The sequence below is a fragment of the Muntiacus reevesi genome, chromosome 17, assembly GCF_963930625.1.
Source record: "Muntiacus reevesi chromosome 17, mMunRee1.1, whole genome shotgun sequence".
Classification (NCBI taxonomy): Eukaryota; Metazoa; Chordata; class Mammalia; order Artiodactyla; family Cervidae; genus Muntiacus; species Muntiacus reevesi.
The window spans coordinates 58,819,868-58,837,293 of NC_089265.1; the positions used below are offsets into that span (position 1 = coordinate 58,819,868).

Genomic DNA, 17,426 nt, shown 5'->3' on the forward strand with positions numbered 1-17,426 from the left:
TTAATGAGTAAGCAGTTTCTGTGTGGGGTGATGAAAATGTTCTGTAACTTGGATAGTGGCAAAGGTTGTACAGCACAGTGAGCGTAATAAATGTCCCTAATGGTAAATTCTATGTTGTATATATTTTATCAAAATAAAAAACGCATTAAAGAAAGACTGATAAGGGACTTCTCTGGCAGTCCACTGGTCAAGAATCTGCACTTCCACTGCAGGGGGCACGATTCGATCCCTAATGAGGAAACTAAGATCCAGCTTGCCTTACAGTGGAGCCAAAAAAAAAAAAAAAAAAAATGATTAAAGATTAAGATGAGAACCAGTTAAAAGGAGCAGAGGATGTTACCAGGCAACTGGGATGAGTTAACTATTGCTCTAGTACTAAATTTGTTCCAAGTCTCCTAGCAGTTAAGGCAAAAGAAGAAATGTGGCAGGGTTATCAGACCCTCTGTATATATTGAGGCTCTTTGTACATCAGGGGCTACCTCTTGTTTCATGTTGCCCACTTGCGATATCACATGCCCAGAATTGAAAATGGGAGTCCTTTTGGAAGGTTTGACTCAGCTGAGAAAGGAGGATTTGCCTCGGCCGTGTGAGGCAAGTCGGAGCTTAGCTCCTTCCTCACTAGAGCGCAGGGCACCTGCTTAGACTGTCGTTCAACTGCTCCCAAGAATTGCAGCTCCCGCCGCCGCGCAGCCTCAGCCTCAGCTGGTGGGGCTGAGAGGCTGTTTGTTCAGCCTGAGCCAGGCAGAATCAGCCCTGACAGTGATGGCCCAGTCGGCATTATGTAAGGAGACCCAGCTTACCTGCCTGTAGACAGACAAAGCGGATGATTTGACAGGCAAAACAGAGCCAGCCTCTTCACTCGCAGGCAGCCAAGGGGCTATTCAAAGCCTGGGCCTGGAAGATTTTCATGAGGTGCTGACATATGAAGCCGGAATGCAGCAGGAACAAGGCAGAGCTGACACCCCGTGCAGTCAGGCATGGCAGGTGTCTCCGGCATCCAAACGGGGCCTTCAGGAGCTTTGACTGGGCCCCACCCATGAGGGAGGGAGAGAGAGTGAGCTTTGCGAGAGAGGCCCCAGTTTTCAGGCCTGAATCTGCAGCGAACCTCACCTTTACCACTGCCCTCTTTATTGTTCAACCGAGGCAAACATTCCAAGCCTTTGTCCTGTGACACAGGACTCAGGCGTAAAGAGCCAGGAGCACTTGAGGCCTTGGTTGGTGGTCAAGCTGCCGCACCAGGGGCCAGGGGAGGCAGCGAAGGAACAGGTTCTGAGTGCCCACCACACCCAAGACACTATCTACGGGCTGCACCCCACGGGCACTGATCTCACCCCCGCAGGAGCCCTACGAGGGGAGCTATCTCTATGCCCCACACGAGAAAACAATCTCCCAAGGAGGAACTTGCCCAAAATCACTCAGCTGGGAAATGGGACACCTAGGATTTGAACCAAGATGTATGCTCCTTCTACCTAAAAGCTGGTTCACAAAACCCACAGGCCCCGGACTCACACCCTGTTTGCAATCAAACTGGCTTTGGCACTCTCTGGCCCTGTGCCCCTGGTCATATCCCTTCCCTTCTCGGGGCTTCAGGAACCCCATCAGTAGTGTGAGGCCCTTGGGAATACTGGATGAGATAGTTGCTGAGGATATTTGGTTGTTCAGTGGTGTTGGGTCAGCGTTTCTGGGCTTCATCACACTTTTCTTTTTAATCAGTGGTTGTCTTTGTTTTTTTTTTAATTGAAGGATAGTTGCTTTACAATATTGTTTCTGCCATACATCAACGTGAATCAACAATATGAATACACATGTGCTCTCCCTCGTGAACCTCCTTCCCACTTCCTACTCCTTCATCACACGTTTTGATTGTTCTCAAAAAACCACCTCCATTCCCACGGTGGTGGGGTGGGGGGCGGGTTATATATACAGGCCAGACATACATAAATAACTTTCTTGGTCCCCTCTCAGGATTTTGAAAAAACATTCTCTGCCCAGTGCCATGAGCACCTTGAGAGCAGAATTGCATCCAACTTGTCTACAGACAAAATAGTCAGCACAGAGCCCAGCATTTACTAGGACTTAACTGAGTGATCAAAAACATGAATGAATGGTTTGCCACAAGATGCATCACGTATTGTGATGAAAGCAGCTGGGAAACCGAACACCTGGTCCAGACTTTGCCATTGACTCACTGTGCGGCTTTGGGCCCTCTCTGGACCACAGTGACCCCATTTATAAAATGAATCAGGCACTCTCTAGCAGCCCATATCAGCTCTGATTGTATAGGGTTAAGAGGAAAGAAAGATCACACTCTCTGCCGTGATCTTCCCCCGTCCATTAAAAGCTAAAGCTGTACCATAGTCACATAATGTGGACAGTCAGGAAACATCCTCAATAGACGGCAGATCTGTAACCCCTGGTTCAGTCAGAAGCAGACGAGCAACATTCTCAAGTCAGGGCCTTTGGTCTACGGGACACTCACTCCCTCATGTGTGCCCAATACTTTACAGTTTGCAAAGCGCCTCCCCTCCCTTCTCTCGTTCGAACCTCAGCACAGACTTGTGAGGGGACAGCACATTCACTGACTTGCCCCCAGGGGTATAAGGAGGAGAAGTAGTAGAATTGAGATGTGAACCCAAACCAATTCCTGACCTCAAAGTCTGCTTCCTTCCCTTCACAGGCCTCACGTGTACACAGGAAGTGAGATGACCTCGTTCAACCAAAACAAGATTCGGAGGGTTTCCATCCACAAGGTCACCGTCTGGGTGGAAAACCTGTCCGGCACGATGGAGAATTTTAAAGTCAAACTGGGGGCAGAAGGGTGTGGTGGGCCTGTGGCCACAGAGTCAGCCGTGCAGGCGGGAAACGCCCGGACCCATGTCCAGGATTTGGACGCCACCTCCGTGCAGCCGCCAGAAGTTAAGAAACTGAAATGCTGCGATGCCCACAGATAACCAGCCACCGCTGAGCCCCATGCCCCAAGCTGCCCTTCCCTGTGCCTCCCTGGAATGCCCCTGAGATCCTGTAACTAAAAGGCTAAAGCCTGAAACAGCACGAAGAGCCGGGCGGCTACGGTCCTAGCGGGCTTCCTTTCTGATCTGGCCTGGTCCAGCACATATACTCTTAACTGGTCAATACCCCTGGCTTTACTGATTTTTTAACAGCTTTATTGAGCTATAATAAGTACACAAAAACCTGTGCATGTTTAATGCATTATTTTGATAAGTTTGGACATATGCATATATCTGTGATACTATTGCCACATTCAAAGTGACAGATATATGTTATCTCAGAAAGATTCATTATATCCCTTAGTTTCTGTGTGTGTGATAAGAATGTTTAGCATGCAACCTACCCTCTTAACAAATTTTTAAGCACACAACTATAGGTACTATGTCCTACAGGAGATCTCTACAACTGATTCACCTTGTATATCTGTAACTTTATACCCACTGAACAACACACTGTTTGTTAAATATGTTTACTAGTATTCCATCTGGCTAGAGAGGCCATAGGGAGTCTTTTAGTGCTTTTCAATTGTTTTGAGTGTGAGAATACTTTTTAACAGCTATAAATTCCACAGTTCTCACAAAATGCATATAAGGTAGACATACATGCATATAAGGTAGACATATTTTTCGGTAAACATTGATAAATTTCAGGTCCAAAAAATGACCAACATTTCAGTAACATCTTTAAATGGATTTGTATTTAAGACAAAATTTTGCACATACTTAAAAAGTAGTCATACATATAGAGACAAGATCTATGAATGACTTAATCAATAGACAAGGCCTAGTCACCTCGTGGACTGGAGCATACTTTGCATTCTCCTCTTCCATGGGGTAAGGACGACTGCTGACTGAGCCAACCAAATCTTCCGCTCCCATTCGATGGCTGAAGAAACAGCCTGGAGAGGAAACAGAAGCTTCTCAAACCCCATTGGGCTGCAGCTGCAGGCCTGCAAGCCCTAGACTTGCTCAGCCACAAGACGGAAGAAAGAGCTCAGAGACGGGGACACAGTGCTTTATTGGACAGGAGATCTCATCACGAAACGGTCCTGGAGTGACACCCCTTCGCGCATGTGGACGGCAGGTAGCCGTCTTTGCTACCGTGGGGGGAGGGAGGTTACCAGTTATAGAGGGAACTGACATCAGATGGGTTCATCGGTTACCAGGGAAATGGTCAGAGGCACGTGCCCCTCACTGCCCTTTGATAAACGGTCCTAAGGGAGACCTTCTGAGCTAAAGTTTAGAACAATCAGTAGCTGGGGCCGGGGGGCAAGTACCTAGGCATTTGCTGATGAGGGTCTATGATCAAGAGGGAAGGTCAGTCAGATGAGTAGAGCATAGGGGAGGCAGGGCCTGGCTGGCAGGGGAGGCAGAGAGAGAGAACAACCATCTTGGATGGCCTGATCACACACCCACTCACATTGGAGCTAAAACTTGAAGCAGTTTCACCACCAAAAGTTGTTGCATCTAGGGGCGCTGAAATAGGGGGTGTTGACTGAGCAGAAGACATCTCAAGCTGGGCCACAGGTGACTTTCCATTATAAGGCAGGTATCATTCATGAAGATAGCCAGAGTAGAGACTTGCTGTCTTTCGCTGATGGAGGTTAGCCTCACAGAGGCCACTCAAGCCTTTCAGAGGAGGGGCTGCAGGGAGGTTTCTCTAAGGAGAACCCAGGCTGGCAGCTGAAACTGAGTGATCAGAGGTGCTGCACATTTTACCGTCCACTAGAATTTACTCCAAGAGGCCTTCTGAGCCCCGGAGGCACAGGACGCCGCGAGGCCGAGCTGAAAGTGTAATAGCGTGTGAGCAGACGAGGGGGCCACAGTGAGAGGCCATGGGCTTCGACAGGAAATAGAGCGGGTTCAGCTCCTTCCCAGGCATATGACCTTGGTGGAGTTTTACTTAACTTTCCAGATTTCAGTTTCTAAATCTGTAAAATGGGACTGTTCTGAGGACTGACTAAATGAACTACCATCAAAGCCTGATACAGGTACATTGTTCAACAAATGTTCTGTTTCACAGAATCATCAGGAAAATGCAAACTCCTCACCCAGTAAGTAAAACGACAGCTTGACAAATCTTTTTTTTTTTTCCAGAACTGTCAAAGCTGACAAATTGTCAAAAATAACAATTCTGTCCATTTTTCCAACGCTTTCTTCTTTCATTTCTTCTTCTCCCCAATTTCCTCAAATCCAGCACTATTCGAAAACAGCTTTAAAGTTAAAGCTTTGACCCATTTTAAGATGGGTCAGTTCTGCTAACCACACCCGGCTAAGCCACACCCAGATTCCTGATCCATAGAAACTGTGACATAATAAATAATTGTGGTTTTACACCACTAATTTTGGGGGGTAATTTGTTACACAGCAATAGATAATAAACATATCATTAGTCCTGAGGGAAATGCAAATTAAAGCTATAATGAGATACCACTATATACTAAAAGGGGTAAAATTTAAAAGATTGTACTAATAGGTTTTGGTGAACAGAAGAAGTAATTCAAACTCTCATCTACTGCTAACAGAAATAAAAGAAATACAGCCACTTTGTGAAAAGTTTAGCAATTTCTTAAAAATTTAAGAAATTGGTCAGATGGTAGACATTTCTACATACTAATTGAAGGTATCTAGCCACACAAAGACTTATACAAAACTATTCACAGTAGCTTGTTTAAAAGAGCCAAAATTGGAAACAATCCAAATGTCTAGCAACAAGTGAATGGATAAACAAACTGTGGTATGTCCATGTAATGGAATATTATTTAGTTAAAAAAAAGAATTTGATTGTCATCATAACATAGATGAATATCAAAATAATTACACTTGGTGAAAACAGACAAAAAATACACTGTTATTCCATTTATATAATGTTCTATAAAGTGCAAACTAGTCTGTAGTAGTGACATAAATAGATCAGTGATTTCCTACAGATATGGCGGGGGTGGGGGTGGACGAATCAATCACATGGGGCAGAAGGAAACTTTTAGGGGTGATGGACATGTTAATTATCTTTTTTTTTCATGTTAATTATCTTGATTGTGGTGAGCTACAAGATGTCCTGGAGACCACATGGTAGAATCCTATTTAAAAACACAAAAATGTTCTTTATTCCATAAACCTCACTCTTAGGAATTTATCTTAAGGACAGTTCAAAGTAAACACAAAGTTCTTTATACAAACACACAGCAACATCACCTATATCAGAGGTATTGGAAGTTACCTGATTGCCGAGCTGCCATAAAAGGATTAAATCAACACAAGACCACGTCACTCTCAACTAAAGATCAAAACCGGGAAGTAAGGGGCAACATACAGCTATGCTTACAAAATATTGTAAACGAACTGTGTATAGACTATAGAACTGTACACACTCTATTGTTACACCTATGCAAAAATACATAGATGCATAAGAACACAAAGGAGAAAAAAACAGAACATAGAAAAACTCAGTCGATGAACGATAGGTAATTGGTATGCGGGTGACGGTTTTCTTCCAGCTGTCTTCTGTAATGTTATGATGTTTTCATAACCAGTTTTTTAAATGTCTTCTTGTTGGTTCTGGCTCAGTCTCCCAAGCTGGTGATGATTCTGAGTCTTGCACCTGTCAGCTGCCAGCATCAGCACCTCAGTGTGGTCGGCCCGCAAGCCCAGTCAGCTGGCCGTCTATGCCTTCTTCTGCATCACTGATCAAATGCCGAACAGAGCTGAGATGCGGTGTGAACAGCACACCCTGTCCCTCCACTGTACGTTATTTCAATTCCATAACTGACTGAAAGCCAGTTCCCGAGGGACGAGGACTAGGAGATGGAAGGAAAGTGAACCAGAGAAGGAGGTGGAGATGCTGACCTGAGTTTGGACTGTATGAATCACTCACTGAGTTAAATGTCAGTGTCAATGATCCCAGGCCAGCAAATGCCCCCACAATCAGCTCCACAAACTACATATAGGCTATATGTGAGAAGGTTAGAACTTGGTGGGGAAAAAATGATAGAAGCCTGTAGATAGAAGCTACTGTATTATTGCACTGACCCAGCGCTAAATTCCAGCAGTCCATTTGGTGCCAGCACCTGGGGTCAGTTTGGCCTGGCCAGGACTCAAGGAAGACAAGGAGCCACATACAACACTTACCAAGGGTGAGACCCCCTAAAGGCACCCCAGGAGCAGTCCCTCACCTCTTCCTTCCTCTTGGTGTTTGTCCAAATCCATATCAGGGGGTAAGCCCATGGCGCCCGGACTCCTACCCTACTGGGCGGCATGTCTTCAGGACTGAAGAATATGCCTCTAAATATGCCCAGTCCCATGCTGAAGCTCTCCTCAGCCCTTGTGCCGTAAGTTGGGCCAGATCTGCCTAGACAGAGACCAGAGATGCATGACAGACCCAGGGCCCTACGTTACCAGAACACCACAGCGAGGCCGCCCTGTGACACCCGCAGGCTTCAGTCCAGCAGGGTCAAGCGGGGCCGACTGTGCCTCTCAGATGGCCCCAGGCGCATCCCAGAGGCCTCCACACCTGAGCCTAGGGCAGGAGATGCTGCTCGGCATCTGAACCTTCCTTTAGGCCCCGTCTACCATGGCATCTGGTCCCGTCACTTCATGGGAAATAGATGGGGAGACAGTGGAAACAGTGGAAACAGTGTGAGACTTTATTTTTTGGGCTCCAAAATCACTGCAGATGGTGACTGCAGCCATGAAATTAAAAGACGCTTACTCCTTGGAAGGAAAGTTATGACCAACCTAGACAGCATATTAAAAAGCAGAGACTGACTTTGCCAACAAAGGTCCATCTAGTCAAGGCTATGGTTTTTCCAGTGGTCAGGTATGGATGTGAGAGTTGGACTGTGAAGAAAGCTGAGCACAGAAGAATTGATGCTTTTGAGCTGTGTTGTTGGAGAAGACTCTTGAGAGTCCCTTGGACTGCAAGGAGATCCAACCAGTCCATCCTAAAGGAGATCAGTCCTGGGTGTTCATTGGAAGGACTGATGTTGAAGCTGAAACTCCAACACTTTGGCCACCTGATGCGAAGAGCTGACTCACTGGAAAAGACCCTGATGCTTTGAAAGATTGAGGGCAGGAGGAGAAGGGGACGAGAGGATGAGATGGCTGGATGGCATCACCGACTCGATGGGCATGAGTTTGGGGGGACTCCAGGAGTTGGTGACGGACAGGGAGGCATGGCATGCTGCAGTTCATGGGGTTGCAAAGACCCGGACACGACTGAGTGACTGAACTGAACTACCTGTGAGACCCCTGCTTCTGGGCTCCGTTGCAGCTGTCCCCCTGCCTAGATGACATACCAAGTCATTATACCTCCTAAAGCCCGTGCTCCGCCGGTTCTCCTGAATGTCCCCCCAGTGCCCAGTGAGTCACAGGCCTGAGACTTGCTGCCAGATCTCCTGACACGTTAGTGCACTTCATGCACAAAATGGCTTAAAACTGCATCTGTAAACAGCAGAGTTTTGCAAGCATTTGCAGTTAATAAAAGTTACCTTCACAGCTGTCTTATGACATTAGTATTATCCCCATTTTGTAGATCAAAAAGCTGAGGTTCCGAGTGAATAAGTGGCCAAAAGTCACACAGCTGAGAAGAGGTAAACATAGGAGCTGACCTGGGACTCGTGACTCTGAGTAACTGGCCCTCACAGCAGGGCCACACTTTTTTTCCTGGGCCAGGCTCTGCGCTGATGACCCAGGTGCCCAGTTGCAGGAAACTACACTTCCTGCCATCAAGAAACTCCCAGAGAAGAACAGCAACAGTCACATAACCAAATTACTACACCACAAAAATGTGTGACAAGTGCCAAAACCCAGACATGCTGGGGCAGGCTGAAAGAGGGAGTGTTCGACTTAGGCAGATCAGGGAGGACTTCCAGGAAGAGGAGACATTTGGGCTGATGGGGGAGTGGAGGGAGGCCAGTCCAGGCAGAGGGGAAGAACTTCTGTGAGAGAACTGGAGAAGACTTGCCAGGGAGTCCTCTGAAGCTGGGGCAGAGAAGACCAAGGGAGACAGCAGGGGTGGAAGGGCCTGTACTGTGCTGGAGGCTCTGACCTGCCAGGCCGGGGAAGGTGTACTTGGTCTTGCCCTGGAGGAGGGGACTCATTGAGGGCCTTTGAGCAGCCAACTAGCCCAGTTTGTGCAGAGACAATCAGCAGAAGAACCGTGCTGATGAGGCCTATTTGGACTCTTAGATTTTTCCAAAAGGCCGGCATGGGGAATCTTGTGTTCCCCTCGTCCCCAGCCAGGCTCAGCGGACTTCAGCGAGCTGAGGGCTTCCAAGGTGCCTGGGCAGAAACGCTGAGGATCAGGACAGAACCTGTGTCTGTCCCAGCCCCAACACTGCCTGCACCATCCTCTGGGAGGGAAGGGGCTGGCATGGGCAACCCAAGCCTGGCTGAAGTGTTCAGGCTCTCTTCCAAGGGACTCTGGGGAAAGGTACCCAGGAAGGGAGGATGTGCAGGCCGGTTCATACAGACAGGCAAAAAAGGCGGAGGGTAAGACTCAGAAAGATATACACCCTCAGACTAGACAAACAATGCCAAAAAGCCCGAAGGAAAGAGGCCAGAGGAAAGCTTGGCCACCCATGCACGCATGCACCCACAGACAAGTGTCTCTGGGCTCCCTCATTACTGCCCCAAGGCGCTGCTGGCCCTGAGCAACCAGCAGCTGCGCTGGGTCCCGAGCACTGCACCACCTCTAACCTTCTCGGTCCGCGTCCGGCTCCCAGCCCAGGGCATCCCGCTCCCAGCCCAGGAGCCCAGAGCGTCAAGGTGCAGTGCCCTGAGGGTCACAGCTGGGCAGAGGGCCTCAAGGAGTAGAATCAAAGCCCTGGGGCTGAGCCTGGCCTGGGGAAGGAGGACAGATCACTGTTTCTTCCTGTGTCTCCGAAGATACCTGAATCCAGTCTGGGGCATTTCCGCTTTGAGGGGGAAAGAGGATAATCACTGGCCCTTTGAGATCGTCTCGCAAACCAGGAACTCTGTCCACTGAGATGAACATTCACAATCTTCCCCGCTTCTCCGAGTCCCAAGGCCGCAGGTAGAGCTCAGAACACCCAAGACACCAGGATGTCCGGTGATTCCGGAGAGCCACTCCTGCCCCACCGGCCCTCGAAGCCAAAGGAGGACGTGAGCCTGCTGAGAACTCACCTCCTCCTCCGGGGGCAGGGCCACGGCTTCCCCAGGAGAGGAACCCGCAGAGCGCCTGGGGAAGGGCGGAGGAGCTAACCTGGGGGCGGGGGTTGCTCAGGCTCCACAGGACCCCAGCTCGCGGTAGGCAGCGGGACCGGTCCGCGACCTCCGGGAGGTTCGCCCTTGTCGATGCAGCGGCCGCGGAGCTCCCGGCGGCTCCTGAACACCCCATTCCGGGACCAGGGGGCGGCGCTGGGAGAGGGCTCGGAGTCAGGGGTTAGGAGCTTCCTCGAGGTGAGCTGGGTGAGCTGGGAGGCTGGCGGCCGGGAAGCAGAAAGCTCGCCTCTCTGGGCCCCAGTTTCTCTGCCGCATGATGGTAATTCTCTGTCCGCGGTATTTAAGTGAACCAGCAGGAGAAAGCGTTAGAAACCGTGTTGTCCTGACTAAGCTGCGGGGGTCCCTCTGCCTCGGTGGAGCAAAATAAGGCCATACTCTTGCGAACTCGAAAACTTCCAACACTCTCCCTACACACATACTGCCTTCTAGGCGGGCAGAAAACAGTTTGCTTTAATCTACGGCTACCTCTTTGAGGAGAGCATCTCATTCCCGCCTATGAATGGGAACGACTTTAATTTTCCTCAGCAGCCTGTCTTTTTTTAACAACTATTTTCGTCTTGAAAACAATTTAAAAGACAAGATGATCACGGGTTGGCGAAGCGCCCCACTTCATCCTCTTGACCTGGTGGAAATGAAGTGACAGGAAGTCCAGCATTTCCCAGATGGGGAAACTGAGGCCTAAGAAGGGCAACAAATGGTCAAAGCTGCTGGGCCCAGTGACAGCTCCCACGCGATGCCACTGCTGCAACCAGCAGCCTGGCTGAGCGTGACACAGACTGACTCTGCCTTTGTGGAGCTCTGAGGCCACACCTGCAACCCGCTGACCCTGGCTGACTGTCCCAGAGTAATCCAGAAGTCCCTGTGTTCTAGCTGCCCCGAGACCCTTAGATCTGATTGGCAAGCATCTGGGCCTAGGGCTTCTATTGTCCCCCTGTAAGGACACTGGCGAGGGCCCGGACTTCAAGCCCAAGTGAGGACAGAGAACTCAGGAAAAGACAGAGGCTGCAGGCCCAGAAGGTAAGGAGCCCAAATACCTGAGTTTCCCTTCCAGTGTAGAACCTCCTCTGCACAACTTTAAGCAAGCCCCTTTGACAATCTGGGCCTGGTTTCCTTCCAGCTTGAATTTCCAAGATTTCCTTAAGAGCAGGGTACCTCTGCATCTGCCTTCAGGGGCATCTGGGTCAAGAAATATGGGTCAAGAGATAATGCCATAACTCCTAGAATCCCTTCCTTTATATTTACGAAACTCTCCGAGGGCACTTCAAAACTCGGTAGTTAGGGGAAGAGCTCTAGCATCTTCTACAGATCACCAGCACTCCTCCTCTCCCCCCAAAATTTAACATAAAATAGCCTGTGAGGGGGCAGGTTTTTCCAAAAGGTGCTGAGGTTACACTCAGGGCTGTAGGCAGCCTGAAGAGGATGAAAATCACCCAGCATCTGTCCACATCAACATCAACCCACCCCAGCTGGACTAGAAGAATGATTTCCAAGGGACAAGAACCAAGTCTGGAGCTCTCAAACAGTTCTCAGTGGGTCTGTTAATCCTATGCACATTCAGGAGCACTGCCCCAGAGAAGAGGTGAAGACTGGATGAGAAAACTGAGGAAGTGGCCTGGCACTAAGCGGATCTTTCTGCATAGTTTTGATCCAAACGGGTTAACTGTCCCAATGCACTCAAATCCTTTAATTCAAATTTTACATCTTCAAAGTGCAGAATTTTGAAATGTGTTATTAGAATAAAACATTTATGGAACAGCATTTTTAGCACTCTTTGTTCATGAAATCCTAGAATCACAATCTTAATAATTCTAATCTCAGGATGCTAACGCTTGGTCTGATGCACAGGCAGAGCTCAGTAGCTGAAAAGTTTGAGAAAAAGGAATCGAGTTTCTAGAAGAGTGTGTCCACAGTCACAAAACAAAGAGGATCAAAACATCCTGAGACATGAGGCTTCTAACGATAGTAACTGGAGCTTAAAAGTCTCCATCCATCTTAAACTCATTAAAGCATATGGTCATAAATATTATAAGAATCGTTAGATTATTTGAGTTATAGAATAGTGGATCTAGTACTAATATTTTAGAATTAAATAAGAGAGATGTGGATTTATAGGACCCAAATCTTCCAATCAGACATTCCTAGACAGGAATTAAAATTAAGCAATATGTACCTTAGAGCTGTAAATATATCTAAAACGGAGAAGCTACAACTGCCAACAGTGGCATCATATTTTCAGGCACAAAATCTTACTCCCAGCATCTTAAAAATATAAGGAATATGCTTCTATACTCTGAAAAGAAGTTTAAAGTCATAGGAATATAATCACAGTCAAAGAATTTAGACACTGGTCATAGAATCTTAGAATTAGAGAAACACATTATTTGATTTAGGGATTCATGCTAGGATGGTAGTCCAAATTTTAACATTTGGAAATCTGAATCTTGGAACCATAAAATTCAGTATTAAAAGACTGCTATTTTGTAATCTGGTTAAAATTTAACAATTTTAAACCTTTTTCACCTTTGGAAAAAAATAGGATGAAACCTGGATTTTCGCAGCGTGGTTCCTTTGGAAGAAGGAAGCTGGGAGTGTTTTGAGCGAGTGAAAAGCCTCTCCAGTCGTTCGAGCGTGCATCCGCGGAGGAAGGTCCTCATGCAAATTGTTCGACAGGCTTCCACACCCGGGTCGGCGGAGCGAGGACTTGGGCTCTTTGCTCCCTGCTTCCGAAGGCAGTTGCCCAGTGCTTGGTGTGGATGGGCCAGCCTGGAGCTCGTAGCCACGAAGAACGCGACTAAAACCCTTGAAGGCTGGCCGCCCGCGCTCTCGCGGCTCGCTCCCCCCAACCCTGCACCCGCAGCCGGAAAGCTGCGTCTCGGCCGGAGCCTCTGGGGTCGGCACCAAGTCTCGAAATCCTAAGGATAGAAGCCTTCCTCCCTTCTCTTTCCAAGATCTGCACGTGCTTTTCCGCCTTCAATTCTCAGAAAAGAAAACTGTGGGCTTGCGACTGGGAAGGGACTGGCCCAAGGTCTACCTGCAAATGATCATAAAAAGAATCCAGACCTGCGGGGCCACCGATGCAGGAAGTCTTGGGTGAGGCCGAGCTCGGTCTTGGGAGGTGGCAGGAAACGAATTCAGAAACCGGACACCCTCGAAGCAAATGTTTGGGTCCCCCGTGCCCGCCCCTTTCCAGGGAGACGCGCCGGCCGACGGCCACAGCACCCCCTCCCCCGGCCTCGCTTCTCTCAGCCTTCCGACCCGCTTCGGGATGGAGCTGCTCGGCTGCTTGCAGCCTGCTTGGCCTGAGCGAACTGGAGATCACCACGAGAGGGCAGAAGCCCAGCCTTCATCCTCTTTAAGCTGTGCTTCACTCCCCATCATATAGAGAGGGGTCCCGAGGCACCCAAAGATGAATGATTGGAGGTGGGGGTAGTGCGGTGTTTCCCTAAATATCGGCAATGGAAGGACACGAGGTACAAACCTCGGTACAGTCGGGGAGCCTGGCACCCAAAGAGGGGAAGTGGCTGCCTCTGGCACATGGCGGGGAAACGCACTAACAGACGCAGGGAGGTGTGAGGTCGGGGAATCCGCGAAGTGGCGGTGGAACTGTAGCAAGTCACATCCTCTGTAAGACCTAGGAATTATGTCTGAAAGACGAGGGACTGGATGGAGAAGGGCCAGGGCAGCCTGGACTTAGGGTTTGAGAATCATCCCAGCGACCTTGCGAGCCAATAACCTGGGGCGTCTTCTCCCTTCCTCGCCCCCACCCACAAGAACCAAGCGCCCCCTCGGTCAATTCTCACCCTCTCCAGCCAAAAAAGTGAAGCGAGCCCTTCCTTTCACCTGCGGGTGCCAGCCTTCCGTACAGGCTGATAAAGTCCGGAAGCGCTGCGTTTGGGCGCCGACAGCTCCAGCCTCTCTCGGCCTCATTCTCCCCGTCGGTGCGCAGAGAGGACAGGCCGGGGGGATCTCCAAGCGCCCTCCGCGCTCCGATCGTGTGGTTCCCGCCGCGCCGCCACCGCCGCTCCTACCTGGGGAGGTGCGCCGGGGTCCAGGGGGCGGGTAGCCGGGGGGTGGGGGGCGGGCGGGGAACCGGCACCGCCCCGAGCTTCCCGGCGCCTTTAAGGAGGAGAAACCCGCGGAGGGAGGAGCCGGCCCGGGTGTGTGCAGGGGAGCGCCTCGCCAGAAGTATTGGCTGCTGGAGGCCAGCCCTACGGAGAGGAACAGTGGCCGGCCACCGCGCCTGGCCCGCGCCGCGACCTCGCCACCGTCGCCTCGCCTCCTTGCGCTCCGCGCTTTCAGCGGCCGCGGCCTCAGGGACGCGGCCTAGGCCGCCCCCAACACGGTGCCCCCACACCTGCACTAACTGCTACCGTTTCAGGCTTTGGGGCCCGCAACCTGCTCTGCACTCGCGACCTCGACGGCTATCCTCAGATTCAGCGGGAAGCCCGGAACGGATGCCGGCGCCTCAGCCCCAGGAGCAATTCCAGCCCCGCTGACCGGCTGGCACCAGCGCGCAAAGGGCCCTTCCGCCCTAGACAGAAGTCTAGTTCCAGCACCAGCGTCGCTGCCGGCGCCTGGCTTCGAGGCCCAGAACACGAGCAGCGCCGTCGGTGGGCGGGACGCTTGAGCCTCGGTCCGCAGACCGCCAGTCCGGAAACCGCGGGCGCCAAGCCCGCCGCGAGCCCCCGCCAGGGAAGCGGCGCTCCCGGTGCCCGCTGCGAGGGCCCTCTCAGCTCGCTGCAGAGGGGCCCAGCGTGGGTGCCCGTGACCCGGCGTCCCGGGCCCCGCAGCTCGCAAAGCCGCCGCCCGATTCGCGAGGCAGCGGGGACGCCTCGGGGACGCGGGACGGCTGCGCCATGACGGCCGAGAGCGGGCCGCCGCCGCCGCCGCCGCAGCCGGGGGCGCTGGCGGCCGTGAAGGAGGAGCGCGGCGAGGCGGCGGCCGGCGGGGCTCCTGCGGAGGCCGCGGGCCGCGGCGCGGGCGGGCGGCGGCGGAAGCGCCCCCTGCAGCGGGGCAAGCCGCCCTACAGCTACATCGCGCTCATCGCCATGGCCATAGCGCACGCGCCCGAGCGCCGCCTCACGCTGGGCGGCATCTACAAGTTCATCACCGAGCGCTTCCCCTTCTACCGCGACAACCCCAAGAAGTGGCAGAACAGCATCCGCCACAACCTCACGCTCAACGACTGCTTCCTCAAGATCCCGCGCGAGGCCGGCCGCCCGGGCAAGGGCAACTACTGGGCGCTCGACCCCAACGCCGAGGACATGTTCGAGAGCGGCAGCTTCCTGCGCCGCCGCAAGCGCTTCAAGCGCTCCGACCTGTCCACGTACCCGGCTTACATGCACGACGCGGCCGCCGCCGCCGCCGCCGCGGCCGCCGCCGCCGCCGCCGCGATCTTCCCGGGCGGGGTGCCCGGCGCGCGCCCTCCTTACCCCGGCGCGGTCTACGCCGGCTACGCCGCGCCGCCGCTCGCCGCGCCGCCGCCGGTCTACTACCCGGCCGCCTCGCCGGGCCCGTGCCGCGTCTTCGGGCTGGTGCCTGAGCGGCCGCTCAGCCCGGAACTGGGCCCCGCGCCCTCGGGGCCCGCCGGCTCCTGCTCCTTCGCCCCGGCCGGCGGCGCTGCGGCTAGCCCCGCTTACCAGCCGGCCGGCTGCGCGGGCGCCCGACCCGCCGGCGCTTCCGCCTATGCGGCCGCCTACGCGGGCCCCGACGGCACGTACTCGCAAGGGGCCGGCGGGGCCCTCTTCGCAGCGGCTGGCCGGGTGGCCGGGCCCGCTTCGCCCCCCGCGGGCGGCGGCGGCGTCGAGACCGCGGTGGACTTCTACGGGCGCACATCGCCCGGCCAGTTCGGAGCGCTGGGGCCCTGCTACAGTCCTGGTGGGCAGCTCGGCGCGGGCAGTGCAGGCGCCTACCACGCTCGCCACGCGGCTGCCTATCCGGGCGCGGTGGATCGGTTCGTGTCCGCCATGTGAGCGGAGCACACAGGCGGAAAGTCTTAGATACCTCGACTGTCCTTACGAACTAAGTATCCACGAAACCTGAGGACGGGACTGGACAGACGGCCGGATTGAGAGCCACGTGGCAGGGACCGAGCCGGCGTGACAGGCGCAGATTCGGGGCACCGCGTACCCCGGGGCCTGCCGGGCGGCTCTGAAAACGGGAGGTGGGGAGAAGCGTCCGAGGCCCGTGGACTGGGACAGCAGACCCGCATAGAGGCGCAACTCCAAAGGTCTTGCCTTTGACATTCTACCGGGGAGGGCCCTCGGCTCTAAAAGGGGCAGAAGGTAGCGTCTACTCCGGAGTCTAGAGGGATGGTGGAGAATCACATGATTTCACTCTTCCCGGTACTTTTAGAAACTCTATTTACACAGTTCGACCTCTTGTGCCTTTGACTACCTTATTACAATAAAAGACTCCTATAGCGTCTTCCTACATAAGGTGAGGAGGACTAATTTGCAAAAGAAGTAACTTTTTTTTTTTTTTAATGGGAAAGATCTCTGTTTAGCTTGACCGAGGCCTGCTTTTTCCAGCCTCTAAGAACTGCAAACCTGGCTCTGAATCTGGACTGTGCCGGGTTGCCACGGTGTGACCCAGTTCCATCACTCACACCCCCAGTGTTCCCATGTGATATACAGGAGGGCTGCAGAATGCAACCGGGCCCCGTATGATCTCTAAGGGCCCATCAGGGCTGCTGCCGCCCTGCACATCTGGCAGCATGAGTGGGCCACCCAAGGCCTAACCTTACTCCAGGGGATGGGAACAGAGCTCATGACAAGCACCTCTGGATTAGCTCCAGGCCCCGATTGTGTCATAATTTCTTGAATCTTTTCAGCATGATGTGCTGATCATTCGGCAGCTATTACTGCTGGGTCATAAATGTGGGTTTCCAATGAGGCAGGTAGAAATACATTTGTCCATTGCCCACTCTCTTTTCATTAAGCCCTGGACCCAATGGGTGTTAAAATTAAAAGAGATGACAAAACTCTCTTGAGTCTCTTGGTGACAGCTTTCATTTTGTGGGCTGGCCCTTCCATCCCTGGCACCCTTTGCCTTACCTCCGTAGCTTCCTCATGCAAAAAAGAAAGAGAAAAACTAACTGGGGCAGTCAGTCAGGCTTTAGAAAGAAACCGGTATTTAACTTTGTTTCCATTTATTTCTTTTAAGCTACAAGATGAC

General features: G+C 52.2%; 1 protein-coding gene across 1 annotated transcript; it reads left to right on the forward strand.

Annotated features, from left to right (window-relative positions):
- The first annotated feature begins 15,106 nt into the window (after positions 1–15,106).
- FOXE1 (forkhead box E1) lies at positions 15,107–16,222 on the forward strand. The gene has a single exon (XM_065908406.1). The coding sequence runs from the start codon at positions 15,107–15,109 to the stop codon at positions 16,220–16,222; it is 1,116 nt and encodes a 371-aa protein (XP_065764478.1).
- The last annotated feature ends 1,204 nt before the right edge of the window (positions 16,223–17,426 follow it).

Excerpts from the sequence above, each read along its gene's own strand:
- FOXE1 (XM_065908406.1), top strand. The coding sequence starts at position 15,107 with ATGACGGCCGAGAGCGGGCCGCCGCCGCCGCCGCCGCAGCCGGGGGCG.